The 22,756-nt window shown below is 46.8% G+C and overlaps 8 protein-coding genes across 8 annotated transcripts; 4 read left to right on the forward strand and 4 right to left on the reverse strand.

Moving 5' to 3' along the window:
• Positions 1–496: 496 nt before the first annotated feature.
• On the forward strand, positions 497–4,984 carry I302_105741 (uncharacterized protein; the record flags this gene model as incomplete). The annotated part of the gene is made up of 22 exons (XM_019191491.1): positions 497–542; positions 639–644; positions 718–739; positions 800–819; positions 878–943; positions 1,025–1,107; positions 1,177–1,317; positions 1,379–1,485; positions 1,546–1,636; positions 1,692–1,824; positions 1,885–1,982; positions 2,041–2,794; positions 2,851–2,919; positions 2,980–3,176; positions 3,241–3,498; positions 3,564–3,638; positions 3,700–3,886; positions 3,947–4,215; positions 4,318–4,422; positions 4,512–4,673; positions 4,755–4,883; positions 4,958–4,984. 22 exons carry the CDS (start codon positions 497–499, stop codon positions 4,982–4,984), a joined length of 3,045 nt encoding a protein of 1,014 aa, XP_019046121.1.
• A 276-nt stretch (positions 4,985–5,260) lies between these two features.
• Positions 5,261–6,220, reverse strand: I302_105742 (uncharacterized protein; the record flags this gene model as incomplete). Its single annotated transcript, XM_065870137.1, has 4 exons — positions 5,261–5,334; positions 5,563–5,751; positions 5,880–5,921; positions 6,100–6,220. 4 exons carry the CDS (start codon positions 6,218–6,220, stop codon positions 5,261–5,263), a joined length of 426 nt encoding a protein of 141 aa, XP_065726209.1.
• Positions 6,221–6,578: 358 nt separating this feature from the next.
• I302_105743 (uncharacterized protein) lies at positions 6,579–9,294 on the forward strand (the record flags this gene model as incomplete). The annotated part of the gene is made up of 7 exons (XM_019191493.1): positions 6,579–6,734; positions 6,817–7,293; positions 7,402–7,553; positions 7,619–7,922; positions 8,008–8,667; positions 8,755–9,156; positions 9,229–9,294. 7 exons carry the CDS (start codon positions 6,579–6,581, stop codon positions 9,292–9,294), a joined length of 2,217 nt encoding a protein of 738 aa, XP_019046123.1.
• Positions 9,295–9,750: 456 nt separating this feature from the next.
• I302_105744 (uncharacterized protein) lies at positions 9,751–10,487 on the reverse strand (the record flags this gene model as incomplete). The annotated part of the gene is made up of 5 exons (XM_019191494.1): positions 9,751–9,816; positions 9,908–10,042; positions 10,161–10,244; positions 10,299–10,376; positions 10,434–10,487. 5 exons carry the CDS (start codon positions 10,485–10,487, stop codon positions 9,751–9,753), a joined length of 417 nt encoding a protein of 138 aa, XP_019046124.1.
• Positions 10,488–10,862: 375 nt separating this feature from the next.
• I302_105745 (histone chaperone ASF1) lies at positions 10,863–11,908 on the reverse strand (the record flags this gene model as incomplete). The annotated part of the gene is made up of 4 exons (XM_019191495.1): positions 10,863–11,058; positions 11,187–11,454; positions 11,643–11,717; positions 11,797–11,908. 4 exons carry the CDS (start codon positions 11,906–11,908, stop codon positions 10,863–10,865), a joined length of 651 nt encoding a protein of 216 aa, XP_019046125.1.
• A 689-nt stretch (positions 11,909–12,597) lies between these two features.
• On the forward strand, positions 12,598–15,641 carry I302_105746 (N2,N2-dimethylguanosine tRNA methyltransferase; the record flags this gene model as incomplete). Its single annotated transcript, XM_019191496.1, has 12 exons — positions 12,598–12,916; positions 12,986–13,053; positions 13,124–13,218; positions 13,274–13,582; positions 13,680–13,804; positions 13,875–13,938; positions 13,992–14,192; positions 14,295–14,469; positions 14,666–14,800; positions 14,881–14,963; positions 15,092–15,277; positions 15,344–15,641. The coding sequence occupies 12 exons, from the start codon at positions 12,598–12,600 to the stop codon at positions 15,639–15,641; spliced, it is 2,058 nt and encodes a 685-aa protein (XP_019046126.1).
• Positions 15,642–15,925: 284 nt separating this feature from the next.
• On the reverse strand, positions 15,926–17,221 carry I302_105747 (cytosolic Fe-S cluster assembly factor CFD1; the record flags this gene model as incomplete). The annotated part of the gene is made up of 3 exons (XM_065870138.1): positions 15,926–16,485; positions 16,709–17,056; positions 17,143–17,221. The coding sequence occupies 3 exons, from the start codon at positions 17,219–17,221 to the stop codon at positions 15,926–15,928; spliced, it is 987 nt and encodes a 328-aa protein (XP_065726210.1).
• Positions 17,222–17,760: 539 nt separating this feature from the next.
• I302_105748 (uncharacterized protein) lies at positions 17,761–21,342 on the forward strand (the record flags this gene model as incomplete). The annotated part of the gene is made up of 11 exons (XM_065870139.1): positions 17,761–17,930; positions 18,008–18,178; positions 18,245–18,521; positions 18,606–18,805; positions 18,868–19,060; positions 19,120–19,246; positions 19,301–19,937; positions 20,005–20,263; positions 20,331–20,709; positions 20,790–21,055; positions 21,199–21,342. 11 exons carry the CDS (start codon positions 17,761–17,763, stop codon positions 21,340–21,342), a joined length of 2,823 nt encoding a protein of 940 aa, XP_065726211.1.
• Between the last annotated feature and the right edge of the window lie 1,414 nt (positions 21,343–22,756).

Genomic DNA, 22,756 nt, shown 5'->3' on the forward strand with positions numbered 1-22,756 from the left:
TGGTGATTCCTTTGAGCCCAAGTCGTATATGCTGTATCCATCGAGGGATCAGAAAACAGCATTGGAACCATTTTGTAGACGTTTTGTAGCATTTGTGAAGCCAGACTATGGTGTTCCCCTACATGCTGTTATACCAATTTCGGTGAGGTCCGTTCTGGCTGAGAACACCATAGGAGATGAGTGTGTCAATGTATGTCAAGATACCTATGCTGTTCTCATGTTTTGCCACTCTGCGGATGAGATTTGATTCCGTCGGACAGGTTAGGTGTGTCATCATCGTGTTGCATCTACAGGTCGAGTTGACTTTGACACCCTCCATCAACCGTTAATCATATCATTCTTTTGTTATCTTTGTATTATCACTTATTCTGTAGCGAAGAGAAAATTTCCCCTCGTACAGGTAGACCTAGAAAAATACACCTGAGATACGGGAACAAAGAAACAAACAATATCTTATAACAGAAATAGACTGGAATAGCATAGAAGTTAGCTAATCATGGCCGCTCCGATGCAAGTTGATGAGGCTGTCCCTGGGGATTCAAGTGAGTTGAGCTGTTCCATGACACCTCAGCTCCCCTGTTACATTCATGGCTACATGCTTAAAGGAATACCGAGCTGATGATACACGTCTCCCGCAGTTGACGGTAAGCCTCGATAACGTGTTTAGATGGAGGAAGAAGAGAGATAGAAGCTGATTAATCATTTTGCTGTAATCAGAGGGTTTGTACTCCCGTCAACTGTAAGCTATTGTCTTTCTCGTACACGATGACCTAAGCTTATGCCTCTCATGTCTGCACAGTTATGTTTTGGGGCATGAGGGTGAGCTGTTACTAGCCTGAACGCCGGAGTTCATCAGCTTACACTCATGATGATATAGCCATGAAGAAGATGGCAGCCTCGAACGTATTGATCGTGGGCATGAAAGGTTTAGGTGTTGAGATTGGTTAGTCAATCTTCGCTCAACTTGGTCGACCAGCTACCCCATCACCATCCACTGTGACCACAAGCTGATATTTGGGATTAGCCAAGAACGTCGCTTTGGCTGGTGTCAAGACAGTTACCATCTATGATCCTGCGCCCACGGAAGTAGCAGATCTAGGTACTCAGGTGAGTTTGCAGTCCTCTTTGCACGAAGAATTCTGTCTTGTGCTAATCCTGTATTCATGCCCTACTCAGTTCTTCCTCCGAGAAGAAGATATCGGTAAACCCCGAGCCACAGTCACTCAATCAAGACTGGCAGAGTTGAATAGCTATGTACCTGTCAAGCTACTTGAGGGTAGTGGAGAAATTACCCCTGAGATGGTAGCCCCATACCAGGTATGTCACACAGCTACCGCTTCAGTCCACTAAAATGAGAAGCTGACATGTAGAATCTAAGGTGGTCGTCCTCACAAACGCTACCATAGCTAAACAAGTAGAGATAAACGAATTTTGCAGAGAGAAAGGAATCTACTTTATCGCTGCCGATGTAAGAGGTCTTTTCGGGTAAGCTATCAGAATACGCTTCCCATCTTGATCTGTTGAGCTGACTTGTGCGGCTCGCAGATCCGTGTTCAATGATTTCGGCAAAGATTTCGCTTGTGTGGATCCAACGGGCGAGAACCCTCAGACCGGTATGATCGTAGAAGTTGAAGAGGTGAGCTTCCACTATTGCCTCTTTGAGTATGAAAGCTTACGAACATGTCTCATAGGACGAGGAGGGTATCGTTACTTGTTTGGACGAGACGAGACATGGTTTGGAAGATGGAGATTTCGTTACGTTCTCAGAAGTCAAGGGTATGGAGGGTTTGAACGGATGTGAGCCAAGAAAGGTGACCGTTAAAGGTAAGTAGGACTAATCTTGACCCACGTGATGTATTCTAGTAAGCTAAAATATATATTCAGGTCCTTATACCTTCGCCATTGGTGACACTCGAGGATTGGGTCAGTATAAGACCGGTGGTATTTTTACCCAAGTGAAGATGCCTAAAATCCTCCAATTCGTAAGTTTGTACTGTTTCCGGAATAGCACATTCCCTCGCTAACTTATAATATTCGTAGAAATCTCTTAAAGAATCACTCACCAACCCCGAACTGTTCATCACCGACTTTGCCAAATTCGATCGACCTGAAACCCTTCACATCGGTTTCCAAGCCCTATCCTCGTTCTACGAGAAAGCTGGCCACCTGCCTCGACCCAGAAATGCTCAAGATGCCGCTACTATCGTTTCCCTCGCTAAAGAAATCCAAACCGCTACTGGCAACGAAGCCGAATTGAACGAAAAGATCTTGCAAGAACTGTCATTCCAAGCCACCGGTGATCTTTCCCCGATGGTAGCTGTCATCGGTGGATTCGTTGCCCAGGAAGTATTGAAAGCCTGTTCGGCCAAATTCCACCCCATGCAACAATCAATGTACTTTGATTCGCTGGAATCGTTACCCAAGCAACTACCTACCGAGGAGGACGCCCAACCTTTAGGATCAAGGTACGATGGACAAATCGCGGTATTCGGTAAGACCTTCCAAGAGAAGATCTTCAACAACAGGCAATTCTTAGTTGGTTCTGGAGCTATCGGATGTGAAATGTTGAAGAACTGGAGTATGATGGGTTTGGCGACTGGTGAAAAGGGTATTATCCACGTCACCGATTTGGATACCATCGAAAAGTCCAACTTGAACAGACAGTTCCTCTTCCGAGCTAAGGATGTTGGAAACTTCAAGGCTGAGTCTGCCGCTGCTGCTGTTGCGGATATGAACCCTAATTTGAAGGGGAAGATCATTGCTCATCAAGATAGAGTCGGTCCCGAGACTGAGCGTGAGTCGTCAACCTATCGATCTGACGTGATATCGTGCTGACACAGCACTTCGCAGAGGAATACGGGGATGACTTCTTCGCCGCCATTGATGGAGTCACCAACGCTTTGGACAATGTCGCTGCTCGTAAGTTGAGTGTATAAGAGTAGTTGGTATGCAAGCTGATTCTGAAACTATGGGGATTAGGTCAATACATGGACAGACGATGTGTATTCTACCAAAAGCCATTGCTTGAATCCGGTACACTCGGTACCAAAGCCAACACCCAAGTGGTGGTGCCATTCTTGACTGAGTCATACTCGTCTTCTCAAGATCCCCCTGAGAAGTCCATCCCATCATGTACCGTCAAGAACTTCCCTAATGCTATTGAACATACAATCCAGGTGGGCTCAGCTTTCCGATCTTCTATCAAGATTATCAAAGCTGATGGGTTGTGTTTCATTGCAGTGGTCAAGAGAAGCCTTTGACGCACTCTTCGTCAACCCTCCTACCACTGTCAACTTGTACCTGTCCCAACCCAACTTTGTCGAGACTACTTTGAAATCCTCAGGTCAACATCATGATCAGTTGAAACAGATTGAGAAGTATCTCAAGAAAGATAGACCAATGAGTTTCGAAGATTGTATCAAGTGGGCTAGGTTGCAGTATGAGAATGATTACGTCAATGAGATTAAGCAGTTGTTGTTCAACTTGCCTAAAGATCAGGTGAGATTCCCTCTTCAGACTTCTGTAACTCTACATTGTACTGATGTGTGATTGCTCTCAATTAGGTAAACTCGAATGGTACTCCATTCTGGTCAGGACCTAAACGAGCTCCAGATGCTTTGCAATTCAACATCGATAATGTAAGCTTCCCGCTTCTCCTCCTTGCGATTTTGATTTACGAGCTGACTGAACATCCGATAGCCTCTCGATTTAGACTACTTGATCGCCGCTGCCAACCTCCACGCCTTCAACTACGGTCTCAAGGGGGAACGTGATCCAGCCTTATTCCGAAAGGTGCTTGAAACATTCCAGATTCCAGAATTTACACCCAAGAGCGGAGTCAAGATCCAGGTGAACGAGAATGAACCTGCACCTCAACAAGATGATAGTAAGTAGCTGCCTTCCCCTACGAGAACGATAATGTACTGATACTTACCGGTTGTGACAGACGACGAAGATATCGAAGCACTCGTCGCGTCCCTCCCGCAACCTTCTTCGCTCGCAGGATTCAGACTCCAACCCGTTGATTTCGAGAAAGATGACGATACCAACCATCACATCGACTTCATCACAGCTGCTTCCAACCTCCGAGCTACCAACTACGGTATCACCCCTGCCGACAGGCATAAGACCAAGTTGATAGCTGGTAAGATCATTCCTGCTATTGCTACTACTACTGCCTTGGCGGTTGGTTTAGTTTGTTTGGAGTTGTACAAGGTGAGTTCCGCCTTCACACTTTCTTATCTCCTGTTCCATCTCATCACTCCACTTTTTCTCGTGATTGCAAGAAAAGCTGATGGTTTCGGGGGGAAATCGTAGATGATTGACGGAAAGAACGAATTGGAGGATTACAAGAACGGTTTCGTCAATCTTGCTTTGCCCTTCTTTGGATTCTCAGAGCCTATTGCTGCTGCTAAACAGAAGGTGAGTGAAGACATTCTTTTGATAGTCTCAGATCCACGTATCTACGCTACCTATCATTGGCTTATGACTGATATGTTTTGGGTCGACAGTACGGTGAAACCGAATGGACCCTCTGGGACAGATTCGAGATTGACGGTAACCCGACTTTACAAGAATTCTTGGACTGGTTCAAGACCAATCATAAGTTGGAGGTTCAAATGGTTTCTCAGGGTGTATCGATGTTGTGGTCCTCTTTCGTCCCTGCTAAGAAGGTGAGTCTGCTTCCGACAGGAAGTCTTCCTGCATTTGCTATACATGAAGTGGGTTGAAGCTGATACTTGTCCGTATAATAGGCTGCAGATAGGATGACAATGAGGATGTCGGAACTCGTCGAGCACGTCTCCAAGAAACCTATCCCACCTTGGACTAAGAACCTGTTGGTGGAGGTCATGGTCAATGATGAGGACGACGAGGATGTTGAGGTGCGTCTGAACAGCTTCGAGTTTCTCATCTTCCTCAGGGGGGCGTATAGCTGACAATCAAAATACATCCGTAGGTACCTTACGTCTTGGTCAAGATCTAATCGTGGTGAGCCAATAAGGCGAAGAAAGGAAGAAAGAAGATTAATAGAATGAAGAAGTGAATCGGATTGTTTATACTTTCATATACTGTATGCAGAAGATGTTTTCTGTTCGTCAATTAACTTCAACTAGAAGCGGTCTATAGACGGTCAAATAGTGCGCAGATGAGCCGAAGATAGAAAGAAGGATGTTACAACATTATACATTATTTGCTTAAATTTATCTATTCATGGTATTGATTTATCCTTCCTCATCAGCTTGACCATAGCAGCACGACACTACTGCCCTTCCACCGCAACTTCGTCCCTTGGTTTCTCCCCGTGAGCTTGCTGCCATTCGTCGGTTGCCCAAACTACGAGTTGAATAGACATTTCATCAGCACTTGTTGTCATCCATGATCATCCATAACCAAAACTCCGTTGGGCCCATCTATCATATCCTCCACGCCCCACAGGAAAAGGTACACTCGAACGAGAAGACATCTCCACTGATCCGAACAAAACCCCACCCCTCATAGCATTTTCAATCCCTCTCCAGTCCACTCCAATCACCCAATCAGTGTACGGTCCAAACCACTCACTAGCCTTATCAAACCTCCCACTTCCCCCACCCTCACTAGCGAACCTATCAGGATTCGCCAAACTGCACTTCAAGAATCTTCCTCTACCTTGATACCCTGGTAGTTCGTTGAGATCGAAATTGTCAATTGCATCTTGGGCGTCGGAGGGGAGGGAGAAGGTTATGAATGCGAAACCGCGGTGTTTTGATTCTACGTCGATTTTAACGAAATATGAAGATAAGCTATGAATCCCTCCAGCATGATCACAAGGATGGCTGAACAGGTCCCTGAATTTGAACTTGGTTATGGCGAAGAGGAGGATGGACACTGTTACGCACGATCATGTACCTCGTGTGGGATCTTGATATCAATTATGTCGCCTAACATCACAAGTCACAGTGTCAGTCCAAGCTCGGTGAAGGAAACTGCTGTACAGCCCATGAGTAAGAGAGGCCCAAGGAGTGACGATATCTTCACGAAGAGGATATTGGCTCTGATACAAACGCACCGCTCACTTCTCGTCTTGTCTTATGATATATGATCCGAAGATACACTCACCAAAAGTCACAAAAGCGCTCAACAGCTGATCCTCATTCACTTCCGGAGCTAAGCCAGCAACGTACACTGTACTCTTCTTGTTTGATCCCGAGGGGGCGTTGATAGCTGTGTCGTTCTGCATGGCGAGTGGGCGTGAACGTTCAGTTTGTGATGGTGGATGTATATGCGATGATGACAGATTCGATTCAACAGATGTTATGAACAGTTTTCCACTTTCTATGAGGTCGCAACGAGCGAGGTCCCACAGTGATTACGTAACAAACGTCTGCAATGACGAAAACGCGAAGGTAGCTATGAAGCGTTGATACAAGATTTCAGCTCTTCATGCCATCAAACCATCCCATCTCATCGACATCTATATCGAAATCAGAGTCACAGCGCTCGCAGATAATCTTGACAGCTCGAAGCAAACCAACTCTCATAGCTTCCCCAAAGGACGAGACCAGTCATTGCCAACCCCACCTACACCCACACCCACAATGATCATGGCAGACGAGCTCGACCGACCGCTCGCCAAAAGATCGAGATCAAGTCAGAGTAGTCATACCCCGCCTGGACTACTCAGTCTGCCTGACGAGATTTTGGAGCAGGTATACTTATTGCTGCGCTTCAATGATAGACTACGCTTGAGATTGGTGAGTCGACTTGCTCTGAGTGGATATACCGCTCATAGCCTGTTGTATATGCTAAGTACGGATCACTGTATCCTTTGTGTAGGTCTGCAAAGCCCTTCAAAACGTATACGAGTCCTCCGCATTATTGCAATACAAATCCACACTAGAGACGACAGGATACCTTGATATACCATATCGCCCCTCATCATCCCTACCTCCCTCCCATCCCTCGCAAGATCAAGATAGCCCGAATGATAGCATCGGTCCGTCATCTCCGGAAGACCCCTCCAACCCCTCCGTCATCTCCCTCAAATCCCCACATACAGGCAAACCAAGACAGACTGTCCCCTCTGTATCTCTCGCTCCATGGCCCAAAGAACCGTCCATCCATATACCCCACGATACAATCATCTCCCCTGCCGACCGGAATAAACTATTGGAAGAACGAGAGAACCGATGGGAGACGTTAGATTGGGGTGAGAAACGGACGTTCAAAGTTCAGGGTAGAGAGGGAGTGTACGAGCTGCAAGAGGGGATTTTTCTGATGTGTGATGATTTTAATGATGTTGAGGATGATAAGGTGGGTCATATCTCCATCGCAATCATAAGATATCATCCCCAAGTATCTGGCTATTCAGCCTTTCGACTGTCTTAGAATGATAGCTGACACCGAAGAATCACTTGTTAGCCCTCTTCGATTAGACTCATACCTCTGCCGTCGATGCAGGACCCAGATCTGGAAGACCCACCCATACAGACTACATCCCATAAAGTCGATTTCCCAATATCCGATCTGACTATGGATCCAACGCAAGACCTAATAGTAGTTAGCGAGTATAGGTGAGAAAAATTTCGATTCTCCCTCGTCTAGATGGATTTTACTAATATGACGCATCATGGTCTAGACCCGCCCCATCAGATATCATTCACTCACCTCCAACTCATCGATATCACCTATTAACCCTATCCACTATGAAACCGCACCCGTTGGCTAATTCCCCTACACTCGATTTCCCACCCTTCTCACAAGCTATTATGGACACGCGGCAACTGTTACAGGTCATGGGTGATACCCTCGTCGTGCAAGTATCGAGATTTGCTCCTGCTTGGGTACTAGCTGGTTTAGGTTTTGGTATAGGTGCATTGGGAGGGCTTGGTCACGAGGAGGAGATGGTAGCTTGGAATTGGAAGACTGGGAAGGTTCTGTCTGTGAGTTGTCGCTTCAAGACTGCCGCTCTTACAAGCACAACTCAAGATGAATTCGAGCTGATTTACCTCAAACTAATTGGTTTAGCGTATATCATTACCCGAAAACGGGTGGTTCTCCTCCTTCGCCCTTCTGACACCCACCACCTTCCTAGTCACCTCAACATCCAACATCTCACCAGTCTTACCTTCTGAGACTCGCTCGGTCGGATCAATCTTCCCACCAGTCATTCAGATATACTCGTTCCTACCAGATCCCAACAACCCTATCGATCCTGTCCAACCGCTAGATACAGATCCAATGGACGATACCACCCCTCGACCGGTCCTACTAGCCCAGCTACAATTACCCCCCTTCGCAGAAGACGTCTCGATACATGCCTTCGACGTTAGACCAGATCCCGCTTTCCCGCCCAATACAGGTCCGGGACCTACTCTGGGCAAGACCAAACCGTTCACCCAGAACCCAAGTAAGGGAGTTATGGTATTCGAGTTGAAGGTGGTTGGAAATTCTGAGAATGAAAATATACCTATCAGGGATCGTAAACGATCATATGAGATTTTCATCTTGCGCGAAACGTTAGTTGATTTCGCGGTGAGAGGCGAAGAGAGGTTGAAGGAGGCATATGCGAATGGAGGGGATTTTGATGGATTGGGTATAAGGGGGGTGGAACGGAACGTACCTTGGAGTGAGTGGGGTGAGGAAAATACAAGGTTTATGGATGCTGTTATGAAGAGGCGGAGCTGGGTGAGTGAGAGCTCTCCTTACGAAAATCTTTCAGCTGGAAGACGGGAAGAGGAAGCTTAGCTGATGGTTCATGTGGTGTGGGGATAGGTATGTTCATGCTCAGGCTATCGATTCGTATCTCTAATACCTGCGATCCGACCCCCAAACCATGGACTATGGCCCTCATCTGAAGATCCCAACCTGGGTGATGCGGAAGATGAGACCCACGAGATCATCCCACCACCCAAACGATCGGATCTCATGATATTTGATTTCTCACCTTCCAATTTGCGTCGATCCATCTCAACAGAAGAGGAACCGATGAATTCCTTTGATTATGCCAAGAAAGATTGGTCAGTGAAGATACGTGATGGGGAGTCGATCATGCCCCGGGAGAACGTATGGAAGAATGATGTGCACAGTAGACTGACGTTCAGGGAGATTAGGAGGGAGTATGGGGGGTGGGGGAATGGAGTTATGTGTGATGATCAGAGGGTTATTGTGGTTCATGTGAGTAATGTGGTGAAGGTATGTCAAGGTCAGTGATTAGATGCTGATGTGATGTGTTGGCTGGTGTTGTAGACCCAGGCGAGGAGGAATGGGGATTGGTCGACTATAAGTCAGGAGATGAGTGTGCTGTGTATGTGAGATGTGATTTGTGATGTGAAGTAGCTGTATAGGTTGGTCATATGTCTGTGGGAATTCTCGTTATAGGATGGGATATCATGTGTTGATGTAGATGTAGATGCATTTTATCTGAGTGAATAGTCTTGGTGCGCTCTAGACAGGAGTACAGCGTATGCTCAACCGAGGATCAAGTTATCAATATTGTCAAGCACTCGTATCGAGCATGAACTATCCTTCCCTCGACTGAATTATCCAAACAGATGGAAATATGTGTCATCTCATGCTGGGAAGCTCAACAGCACACTTCATGTCGCTGCGCAGGGCAAGCTGAAAACTGAGGTTTGCACTTCGAACGAGAAATGACAGGGGACAAGATACTATGTATACATGGACGAAAGGATTGGTACAACTATTGTTCTGTTATTTACCTCCTTTGCTACGAAATCATCATCGTGATGGAATTGATCATCAATTGGATTACTTCTCATTCACCTGGGCTATCATATCATCTACATTATCGATGTTGTTCTTGAGTACGTCCCACTAATACAGTAATCTGAGATCAGCGACTACGATCCCCCCCCCGGTAGACGTGATATCTTGATCAATGGATGAATAAGCCAACCTCACTTACCTGCTCTTTGTTCAGACTTATCCCCTTGTTTCCATACTTGACCTGCCCAGAGGTCTTATCTTTGTATGTCTCTCGAATGTCGACCAGGATTTTGCCTTTGAAAGTTCGTACGGTGAGTCGACGAGCTTCGCTCAGCTATGTTCGGCGATTGTGAGAAGGGAGGTTAGCTATGGCTACTTCTCTTGAGCTGATATATCAAGAGCTTGTGATTTAGAGAGACGGGGGAGGTAAGTAGACATGTGGGTGAGCGTACCTTGAAGAATGAATCGCCATCTTCATTGGTTTCTACCTCTACTTCTCGGTTCGTATCCCCAGTGGTAGTGGTAGTTTTCGATTTCTACATCCATCGGTAGAAAATCAGCTACTGATCATACCCAAGAGAAGTGCTCACCTTGTTTTTAGGCTCGGAACCCTCTAGGTCCCCCCCATCCGCAGAGTTGTCTTTACTTCGTTTGGACGGTGGTTTGACCTGATCACCATCGATATCAGCTTTCACTTGGACAGTGAGGGTGGACTAAAGACTCACCTCGATCGATTCATCCTCTGATGAGCTGAGGTTCCTTGATTTCCTGGGTGGCATCTTGACTTGTATCTTCTATCTTGATTTGTTGTAGCTCTTATGGATGAACAAAGAGGAAGAAGAAGTGCAGAGTACAGTAGAGTTGATTGGACTTGACATCACTTTTCAGTTTCAATCGATCGACCAACGCGGAGCCCCATTGTTGACATTGAACGAGAGATTTGGTCCCGCTCCCGCTCAATAGTAGGATCTCTCTTGCCTGATTTCAGCCAGCTTGTTAGCTGATGGCGATATACGTATGTAGCAGTGAATGATGGACAAATGCACAAATACAGATAGAATGATGATATTTATACATGATAATGATCTACCTCGATATATACCAGACACTGAGGATATCCACTCGTTCTGTTTTCATGATCTCACATGATATGCCTACGCCATTTCTACATCCTCCCCGCCACTGCTCCCCACTGCTGCTGCTTTTTGAACCGGCGGAGGTAAAGGCGCAGAAAACATTTCGGGATTACCTCCTGATGGCGGCAATTGCTGCGCACTGCCATTACCATTAGAGAACGATTGCGAGTCGAAGGGAGATGCTTGAGGTGCCGAGTCCCATGGGTTCTGAAACCTGTGTAACACCCAGAGTCAGCATACTGATCCCCCAACCCAAATATAACAGATATCCCGATTACATTGACAGTAGGGTTATGGTATATGAAAAATCAGGATTACATAAGAACAAAGAGATAGACTCACCTGGTAACCTTTGGCTTCTCAATCAACACATTCCTGAACAACCTATCCCATTGAACCGTAGGCGGCGGGTTCTCCTTCCACTCTTCCTCCTCATAATACGTATTCACATAATAACCGACCCTCACAAATTCTTTTTCTCGATAAGACGCAGTTATGATTATCACCGTCACGCCTAATATCTCTTCGGTCTCGGTGGAGGGGAGTAGGTGATGTTGCGGGGCGGGAGCTTGGAAGTCGAAGGCGTTTATTCCCGCTGGTATTGGGCCGACTGCGGGGTGGGGGGTGGGCGGGCGAGGAGCAGAGAAGGAAGGGCATATGTGGGATTCACCAGGAACATGGATACATCATGATATGACACGGATATGAGTGGAGGATGGAAGGAAGAGTGATGAGTGGTCATGAGATATCATCAGCACTTCTCTACTTTCCATCAAGCCACCTTTCCTCGATACTCACCAGAACAGTTATCCAGCTCTTGGTCAAATTCCTCCGATTTGGCAGATCCAACATAAATCAATCTCCAATCGAGGTCTGTAACAGACACAACGAAGACTCATCAGCATCTCTAGCCCACCCTTTGATGGCGTCTTGGGACGATTTGTCGACCCACCTTCCTCTAACGGGGCGATGGCCTCGAACTTGATCCTGAAGTGATATGGATCGTCGAATTTTGCTGGGTTATTGACTAGTTCTATATTTCGGATGTTCACCTGTACATGCATACATATGAGCTGCAGATCCTTGGCAGGGGGGATGTACTGGGAGGATGGATGCTTACGATGGACTATGCAAGGAAAGATGTTGATATTAGCTAAGCCCATACGATCCAAGGCGGGTAAGGCGACATACCATGGTGATAGTGTTTCCTCACGACAAGGTTCTGAAGCGGGTACAGGGTGGGTTGGTGAGATGCTTCGTACGGCGCTGTGATGCTGAGCGGGGTGGTATGTGAGTGATGTTTTGATATAGTTCGAGTCTGGATGCCAGATGTGAGAATGTGAAGTAATGAGTAGAAGTTCAAAGTAAAGGAAGAAGATGAGACTGAAGATTATTTCATCAAGACGAAAGACGCGACTTGTAGCCATCTATTATTGAAAGACGCGAACGGGCGAGATATCATGACGAGGACTAATGTTGCCCTTGTACCCCACACGGAATCAAATATATCAGCCCACAGACAGTTCCTATCACTTTCCCTCCACTTCTGAGTTTGAGAGCTCTATCAACAATTTCTAATTTCGAGAATGACTTTTTTGTTTTCCCCCATCACCATCAACATCAACCTTACCTTGTCTCGCTATCGCAAGCAGACTGAATGCTTGCAAGGTCTGCGAACCAACTCCGAAGTATCCTGAGACCGTCGTTGACCCCAACCTCTATCATCTTGGCAAAACAACGAAACCTGCGCACAATGTCATCGACCACCTCCCCTACCACCCCCAACCCCGGGACAGAAATCCCATATACCATCCCTCTCCCCGACGGAACCCCAAAGGGACATACCACTCACACAGAATCAACGACTACTATCTTCTTACCCAAGGCTGGAGCGTTCTTGAACCCCGTGCAGCATTATAATCGAGATATGAGCGTTGCAGTGATCAGAGCATGGAACGAAATGCGAAAGGAGGAGCTGGAGAGTAAGTTTAGGAAGAAGTTGGCTAAGAATGGGGGGTTAAGTAAGAAGCAGGCGAAGAGGAATAAGCTTGCGGGGGTGACAGAGGAACTAGGTGAGCTAGCGTCCTATACCGCTGTCTTTCATGAAGATATTTGAGCTTATAGATAATGGATCGTGGTAGGGCCTGCTGGGGTAGATGCGGAAGTACAGATGAAAGAGGAACAGCCAGTTGCTGGTCCATCAACAGAGGTCAGTTGTAAAGTAGATACTAGAGGTGGAACCGTATAGCTGACTCTTGTATCCATACCCCGATAAGCAGCGAAAGTTCCAAGCACCCTCCATTAACATCCTCGAGGCTCTCGCTGCTACAGGTTTGAGGTCGATCAGATACGCAAAAGAGATACCTAATGTCAAGTGAGCTGGAATCTTCTCTTCGAGCAAGGACTTAAGCTAACGGTGTCTGGTGTAGGTACGTCCTCGCGAATGATCTCTCACCCTCTGCCTGCGAAGCTATGAGAAGGAACGTAGCGTTTAATGGAGTGGGAGAAGACTCTCTCCCACCTAGGAAACCTTGGCAACCCACCGTAAGGGAGGAAGGTACGGCTATACCGGCGGAGAATGGGGAGGCCGAGGAAGTCAAAGTGGAAGAGAAAACAGAGGAGGCATCGGCGGTAGAGGAGAAGAAAGAGATTACAGAGGATGGTCTGGAAGTGAAAGATAAGGTTGGGAGAAGACCTGGATGTAAAGGGAGAGTGAAGATCAATGAAGGTGATGCTTGGTGAGTTACACTTCGGATCACTTCATGACCTTTAGTGTCAGCTATCGTAGCAGTCTAGTGCCTGTACAGTAGCTGATCCTTGTGACTCTGCTCTTAGCGCGTTCATGTATTCCCATCGATCACCTGTCGGTCCGTCATCTAGAGTAGATGTAGTAGACTTAGACCCGTATGGTACGGCAGCGCCGTTCATCGATGCTGCTATAGGAAGTATCTCAGATGGAGGTGAGCTTTATGTTTTCTGGATATTTGTTCAACTCCTGAGGATATAGCTTACGTTCGGAATGGTGGATAGGTCTACTTGCAATCACATGTACGGATTTGGCGGTACTTGCAGGTCAGCAATATCCTGAGAAATGGTAAGCTAAGCTGCGATAAGCATAGGAGTATCCCAGCTTATAGTCCAGTTCAGTTACTCGAATTACGGTGGTGTCAATGTCCATGCCGAATACACCCACGAAGCTGCCCTACGATTAGTCTTACATTCACTTGCATCTTGTGCAGCAAGATATGGAAGATACATCACACCGTTATTATCATTCTCTATAGATTTCTATGTGAGATTATTCGTGAGGATCAACACGGGTCCAGAGCAGGTCAAGAGGGTGTCCAGGTGAGTGGAAGTAGTCCTTCTGCCAAGATCCCTCATCCTTTTCAGCGTTCATTGAGGTTGAAGTAGCATAGATGTTTGCTGATAAGATGACTTGATTCATAGTAATACCGGTGTGGTGTACACATGTCACTTCTGCGAAACATCAGTTATTCAGCCTTTTGGTAGAATTGTGGAAAGAGAAACGGCAAAGGGAGTTGTAAGGGAATCTTTCAAGACACATGCGGGACCCACCGCGAAGAATGGATCGAGCTGTGAGGAATGTGGGGGGACGATGCATGTGAGTGGTCACGTCACATTTCGAGAGATATCGTATGACTCGGTCTCTCAACCAATTTCAAGTCCTGTCAACCCCCGTTTGATGCTCCTTATTCCTTCTTTGCTGCTCCTGCCGTGAACGTTTCGAACGTACTACAGATGTGCTGGCTGTATTCTTTCTACGATTAATGCTGATCATTCTTTCTCTGCCACGTCAGCTCGGTGGACCGCTCTGGTTAGGACCGATCCAGGATCCAGAATTCGCCAAGAGAGTGATGAAAGATATCTCATCTCAGGAGAAGGAGTATAAGACTTTTCCTAGGATGTTGGGAATGTTATCTTTAGCTGCCCAGGTGGGTTTCTTTCCCATTGACATGAACCACCAGGAACAGGTGCGTACATCGCTGACCGTTGTTGATGTGGAATGGTACAGGAACTTCCCGATCCATTCTTCTTCACTGCGAACCGAGTTGCGAAATGTCTGCATATGTCTTCGATGCCCTTGAATAAAATTTTGTACGTGACGCTCTATCCCCTTGACTTCTTGATTTCCGCATGACTTGGCACCTCAAATGACGATCTTCACTGTGTCTGACACACCGGATGAAGTATCCATCGCTGACAATCTTTTATACACCCGCCAGATCTGCACTTCTCAATGCCGGATACAAGATCTCCCGATCCCACGCCCAGGCAGGAGCAGTCAAGACCGATGCGCCTAGATCATTCATATTTGACATAATGAGGGAAGAAGCCAAGACCACACCTATAAGGATCGATAAGATCTCTGAAGGTAGTCCAGCAAGGAAATTGATCAGTAAACCTATGACGTGAGTTTGCGCAAACCCTTGGGTGAACCACGTCCTGTCCTGACATTAATGGTGATACTGAAATAGCCATACGATCGACTTCACCCCTCATCCCGATGCTTCCCTCGAGAGAACAGGAAAGGAAACGTTCTATCAAGTTAACCCTTTGCCCAATTGGGGTCCTGCTCCGAGGGCGAAGTCTATACAGGTCGCGGTCCCACTGCCGGAAAAGAGGAAGGTCGAGGAAGTTGAGGTTGGACAGAGCGATAGTAAGCGAAGTAAGGTGGAAGAGGTTGGCAATGGGTATGAGAACGATGTGATATTGCCTCAGACTCAGGAGGACGTAATTGCTGGGAAGGATGAGGAGGAGATGATGAATCTCTAGGCCATCCTGAATTGAAGGGGTGTAATGTTATATCGTTTAATATTATATGGATGCATTTTTGGGTATTTGATAATTCTCTATATCTATATACGGATACAACAAGTATTTGCAGCTATCACATCAAGCTTATCCCATACTGTGAACTTGTTCCTAATTGTCTGATAGTCTATCTCGTTGACAAAAAGACATAGGATGTTCTTCACCAAGTCATTGTTGGCTTTTCCTCTAATGGCGGTTCTTCACTTTTATTGGTTCTGGCGTCACGTTGTTATTTGAAGATATGATCAAGATTGATTGATTGATCCCAACTTCTCTATAATCTCCTTCCTCCTCATACCAATCTTCTCTACCAACTTCTCAGAGATACTTCGCCAGATAGTCGAACTGGCCGTTTTACTATACTCATCCAACAGTGGGAAACTCCCTCCTTCCACCCCATTTGACTTCTCCCCTTCGATCCCCTTCTGTGTTCGTTCGACATCCACATTCATCTCCCCCTTACTCACACTATCCAAAAGCCCCACCAAAACCGTATCAATCGGTACCTTCCCCAAAACCTCCAGGTGATTCTGATCCCTAAATATCCTTTCGGTATTCCCATTATTCCCAAATGTATAGGAAATCTCATTACAGCATGGACAGACATATCCTGACATGTTCTCTACTAATCCATTGACTGGTAATTGGAGTTTTTTGGTGAATGAGAGGGATTTTAGGGTATCGTTAAGTGCGGTCGTTTGCGGGGTTGAAATTAGAATGGAAGAGGGGATGGTCGGCCGGGTAGGGGTAGGGGAGAAGAGGGGGTGGAGGTGGGTTAGGAGGGAGATGTGTTCGTCTGATGTGCCTGCAAATTCATGAGGAGGGAGTCAGTAAAGAATCATTTGATTAGAATAGACCTGTCGTGATATATCTGCACATTTTTTGTTGTTTTTAAGTGCGGATGGACGGGAGTATAGATCATGTTGGAAGTGGGAGATATGGAAGAGAGATATATTGAATATTACATCATGACCTGATGATCACACAAGAGAAATTCGAACGATAGTCACGGAGGAAAACAAACTTACCAGGAGGCGTATCAATAACCAGATAATCCAGCTCCCCCCACCTCACCTCACTAAGAAACTGCCTAATCATCCCGTCCTTCTTCGGTCCTCTCCAAACTACACTATCCCCCCTATCCTTCAACAAAAAACCTATACTCATCACTCCCAGCCTCTTCTGATTATCCACGTAGACGGGGACCCATCCTGCACTGGATTGATGGACCGTCGCTTCGGGGATGTCTAGTCCTACCATCCGGGGGAGGGAGGGGCCGGTGATATCTAGGTCGAGGAGACCGACTCGGTTGGAGGGGGAGAGGGAAAGGAGGGAGAGGGCTAGTTGGACGGAGGAAGAGGATTTACCTACTCCGCCTGGAATCGCATCATGGAAATTCAGCTTCGAAGACTTGGGCCACGAGAGAGGAAGGGTGGCGAAGATATGAGTAGAATTGACCTGCCTTTTCCCGATAGGACGATGATGATGTTCTTCACCGAGGCTAGTCGACGAGATACGGGAGTCTCGATTGGGTCGGACATTGTGTTATGTTTCTTGATGGAATAGGTCCAGTTGAATCTGTTTGTCCTGATCTCTTGCGTTCTTTGATTCTTTACGGGCTGGGAGGCGTGCAGCACAGAGATGACGATGGTCAGCGGGTTGCTTTTGTGAGACGATGGAGTGTGCTATCAGAATATCGTGGTGGTATATATGGGTTTCGTCTTGATCAGCAGAAATCCATTGCTCGCTCTATGTCTTTTCCAAGTGGAGGTGAATGGTTATTACGTAAACCGTACGATGTTGCCACTGACTTTGCCTAAACCCTCCAATCTTCAACCTCCTCCTCAACGTCTCTTTCTCCCTTTAACTTCTCACACAAAGCTCCCCCTCACGGGCTCTCTGACTTCTTTCAGCTTAACTCCCTTCTGCCGCAAGGTATATCAACCGACCGTCTGATCAGTTTGGAATCCTCCAGTTCCTTCCAAGAAAGTCCACGCAAAAAGCTCTTAGCTGAGCTCACCTTCACCTTCATTTCCACACTCTCGCCTCTGGCATTACTGTACAGCAAACTCATTGCAAAATGTCGCACATCGGTACGGTCAAGCACATCCCCAAGGAAGTGCGATACAACTTCCTGCAGATGGCTGCTCCTGCATCGTATGTAGCAGGTTTGGGTCGAGGTGCATCTGGTTTCACCACTAGATCAGATATTGGTCCGGCCAGAGAGGGTCCTTCAGCAGAGACTATTGCGTGAGTTTGTCAGCTTCCTTCTTTGTGCCATGCTTATGAATCCCATCAGCTGATTAATATTATGCTCTTCTATGTAGCGAGGCCCAAGCCAAAAGAGGGGAAGAAGTACCTGATCCAGAAGCATTACAAGATCCAGATGACGAGAGGAATTTGTTCGCTGGTACAGTTTATGAAGCGGACGATGAAGAGGCAGATAGGATATGGGAGAGTGTGGATGAGCGGATGGACGCTAGGAGAAGAGCTAGGAGGCAAGTCAGCTCCCGCTTCAGATCCCCCTTTTCTGAGATGGCAGTAGCTGATATGAGGGCCAACAGAGAAGCAGTTGAAGCCGAACAAGCCGCTAAAGAGCGAGCTCTAAACCCCAAGTTGCAAACTCAATTTGCCGACCTCAAGCGAAATCTTTCCTCTTTGAACGATTCAGATTGGGACTCTATACCTGAGGCTGGTAATTTGACTGGGAAAAGGCGGAAACACAATATGAGATTGGAAGAGAACCAGAATGGTAGAAGTTATGCTGTTAGTGATACTGTGATGGCGGATCTGGCGAATAGGAATATGTTATTGGGCGAATTGGATAAGGCTCAGCAGGAGGTGAGTAGCCTTTTAACCTTCTCATGGCGTTGGGATCACTCTACTCAATGAACATCTAAGCTGATCAACATTTCCAATCTATAGAACGGCGGTTTCGATACTCCCGCTGCAGATGGTACAATGACCGATTTTATCGCTATTGGTAATGCAAGAGACAAAGTATTGTCTTTGCAGCTTGATAGAGCTTCTAAAGATGCTGCGAATGGTTCTTCAACGAGTGTAGATCCTAGGGGTTATATGACTGCGTTGAACAGTCAGATCGTACAGACTGATGCGCAGATCGGGTGAGTCAGCTTTGAATTTGTTGGCAGATCCCGATTCATAGCTGATGATATGGCGTCCACAGTGATATCAAACAAGCTCGACAACTGCTACAGAACCTCATTCAAACCAATCCTAAGCATGCTCCTGGTTGGATCGCGGCTGCTTCGCTGGAAGTGCATGCTAAGAAGATGGTGGCTGCTAGAAAGATTATCGCTGAGGGATGTGAGAAGTGCCCGAAGAGCGAAGATGTATGGTTGAATGCTGCTGAGTTAAATGTGAGTAACAGCTGCTTGAAGTACGTCGAATTCAGAGTATCAGCTGATATTCTTGGTAGACCCCCGAAAATGCCAAAGTCATTCTTGGCCGAGCTGTGCAGCATGTACCCCAATCGGTGAAAGTCTGGCTTAAAGCTTCTTCGTTAGAATCTGATGTCATGGCTAAGAAGAGGGTTCTACGAAAAGGTATGTCAGCTTCGATCAGAGTATGCCAGTATCCAGCTGACCCTGTTCATTTAGCGCTCGAATTTATCCCCAACTCTGTCCGACTTTGGAAGGAAACCGTCAATCTCGAAGATGATCCTGAAGATGCGCGAGTACTGCTTACTCGTGCAGTCGAGGTTATTCCTACCTCTGTGGAACTATGGCTTACTTTGGCTCGTCTGGAAACACCCGAAAACGCGAAACAAGTGCTCAATTCAGCGAGAAAGCGTATCCCCACTTCTCACGAGATCTGGATTGCAGCTGGACGACTTGCCGAGCAATCACCTTCTGCCATTGGAGATGTCAAATTGGAGGATGAAGCTGAGAAGACTCGTAAATTGGCAGCTCAAGTGGACAAACTCATGATTGGTGCTGTCAACTCGCTGAAGAAGAACCAAGTCATCTTGTCGAGGGAACAGTGGTTACAAGAAGCTGAGAGATGTGAACAAGATGGAAGTCCACTCACTGCTCAGGCTATCGTTAAAGCTACGATCCATCAGGATGTCGAAGAGGAAGATAGGAAGAACGTTTGGGTGGAAGATGCCGAACGTGCTGCGAAAGGTGGCTTCTTCGAAGTTGCACGAGCATGTTACGTGGTTGTTTTGGAAACTTTCCCTACTTCCCCTTCGGTTTGGAGGAGGGCTGCCGAATTCGAGAAGGCTCATGGCACACCGTACGTATTGTTACTCCCTTCTATAATCCTTGATATTCTGAATGCTGACGTTAAGTATGACACGTAGACAAGCCGTCCAGGATATCCTCGCAAAGGGTGTACAACATTGTCCTCAGGCCGAGGTTCTCTGGCTCATGGCTGCCAAGGAGAAATGGGTTGGAGGGGATGTTCCAGGAGCTCAAGCGATTTTGTCAGAAGCATTCAAGCAGAACGAAGATTCCGAATCTATCTTCTTGGCTGCTGCAAAACTCGCTGCCGAGACTGGCGAAATGGAAGCTGCTACCCAGATATTGGAGAAGGCAAGGGTACAAGCTGATACTGAGAGGGTGAGTATTTACAACTACACCCCGTTCATTCAAATTGCGTTGCTGATGTTTCTGGTTCGGTTTGTAGATATGGATGAAATCGGCAGTCTTACAGCGTCAACTTGGCCATTTGGACGCTGCGCTCGAATTGTTGGAACAAGGAATCAAGAAATACCCTTCATTCGATAAACTACATATGATCCGAGGCCAGATACACGAATCTCGAAATGCCACTGCGAATGCCCGAGCAGCATACGCACAAGGCTGTAAAGCTTGTGCCAAGTCGATTCCTTTATGGATACTTGCTGCGAGGTTAGAAGAGAAAGCTGGGATAACCATCAAAGCTAGATCGCTCTTGGAATCTGCTAGAATGAAGAACCCTAAGAATGATGAGTTGTGGGCAGAGAGTGTCAAAATCGAAGAAAGGTCGGGTACGCCACAGCAGGCTAAGGCTGTTCTGGCTAGGGGTGAGTCTGGGTTCCGTCTACTTCCTCTGATTATCTCGATCGGCTCCTGCTTAGATGGCTGACTTTTGCTCGCCTCATAGCCATGCAAGAATGTCCTACCTCGCCGATCCTCTGGTCCATGGCAATCTTCATGGAACAGCCTCAACAGCGTAAAGGAAGATCGGTGGACGCACTCAAGAAAGCGGGTGAACATCCTGCTGTCATCTTGGCTGTTGCGCGATTGTTTTGGGGAGAAAGGAAGATTGAGAAGACCAGACAGTGGATGCAGAATGCCATTACGGCTGATGCGGACTGGGGGGACGCTTGGGGTTGGTGGTTGAAGTTTGAGAAACAGCATGGAGAAGCTGTGAGTCTGAATTCCCCTTTTCTCCAAGAACTTCAGGCTTGCTCTTCTTCTGCTGTAGATATTGGACGGGAACATATCACTTCTTCATATCAATCACTGTCATCATCTGCCCGTCAGCTGACATCTCGATCTGATATTTGCAGGAACGACAGGAACTGGTCATTGAGAAATGTATTGCTGCTGCGCCGCATCATGGGCCGGTTTGGCAAGCCGTTTCAAAAGATCTGGGGAATATAGGTGAATCCACCAGGGAGATTATCGAACTTGTAGCGCAGAAGTTGGAATGATCGTTGGGGAAGTAGTGTAAGAAATATGCAACCTCAATCAATCATGTGATGCGACTGGAGTTGTTCCCATCTACAACCGCTTGCATCTCGGCGATCCGAATTTAGAACCATTGTTTATACTTTCAGCTGCAGCTCGAGACGTGACGTAGGTGGTATACTCCCTTGTCCGACGATCGAGCCGCGAGATGCAACGAACAATGCGGAATTATCAAGAGGTCACAAGGCCATTGGTCTCGAGGCGTCAATAACATCGAGTGCGGAATACGCCAAGGGACCTAATGGATGGTCATTTGCTGTGTATGAGTCTGGAATTGACAAGGCCACCAAGACCGGACTAACTCGATCTACGAACAGCCTACAGAAGGGTCCGGACCGGCGTTCGACAGCACAGTAGGAAGATGTAGGATGCACGATCCTGTAGTGCAGCATGGGTGTTTGTTGACATGTTGTTGTTGTTTACCGTTTACCCCGGAGTATACTCGTAGTACGAGAGAACGAGAAAAATGCGTTCCTTACGTTTAACTATTGATTTTACCCTGAATATCTCAATCCCTATTTTTTTTTGGTTGTTGTGTTGTTGCGAATTTACGCGACTTCCTTTCCTTGTTTTTCGCTCTGCCCGCTAGACTGTGCCTCTTCCCCACACATGATTTGTTTTTTCTTTTGTTTGTCCTATGGTCGATCATGAATCCTCCAGGGATTGGGCAAAGTACAAAGTAAACATCCCAATGGACGGGACATGACTCCGGATAACATTCATGATCAACTCAATGTACAAGGTGTAAGCTGTACTGTATATGGCTTGGTACACAGTACAGAAACGGTTGATGTCTCACTCTCGGTGCATCTACGGCATCACACGGTGTCCAAGCACAACAAGAAGACAACATTGAAAATGAATTCGGTACATGCTTGGGATTGACCAAGCCTCAAGCCTTCCTTTCGTTGATCATGGGACACATACTCTTGCTTTTGCTGGTACTTCTTTCATCTTGATTCCAGCTATTCCTCTTTCTTCAACACCTCCTACTTGCTATTCTATACATCCACCCTCGACCAGCCTCTTTACATCTTTGTACGCTTCAACCCGAATATAAGTTCTATAATTCAACACATCACACTCATTACCATAAGCTACGCTACGCTACGACCCTCGCTCCCTCACTACCAACATCACCTGACTCCATCAACCCATCTAGTCCAGTTTAGCCCAAAAACAAATTTCGATATCGCCCAAGCACCCAATAACTCCAAACAACACACAAACCAAACGTTCCCCCTGGGTCCCCCACTCGACAACAGACGGAGTGACCGTGCACTACCTCCTTCCCCTTGTATATATCATCCGCTCGGACCTCCTAAAAGCCTTTAGTTTCTCTTTTACCCCTTTCCTGTTGTTGTCGTTGCTCTTCCT

Source organism: Kwoniella bestiolae, chromosome 4, assembly GCF_000512585.2.
Source record: "Kwoniella bestiolae CBS 10118 chromosome 4, complete sequence".
Lineage (NCBI taxonomy): Eukaryota > Fungi > Basidiomycota > Tremellomycetes > Tremellales > Cryptococcaceae > Kwoniella > Kwoniella bestiolae.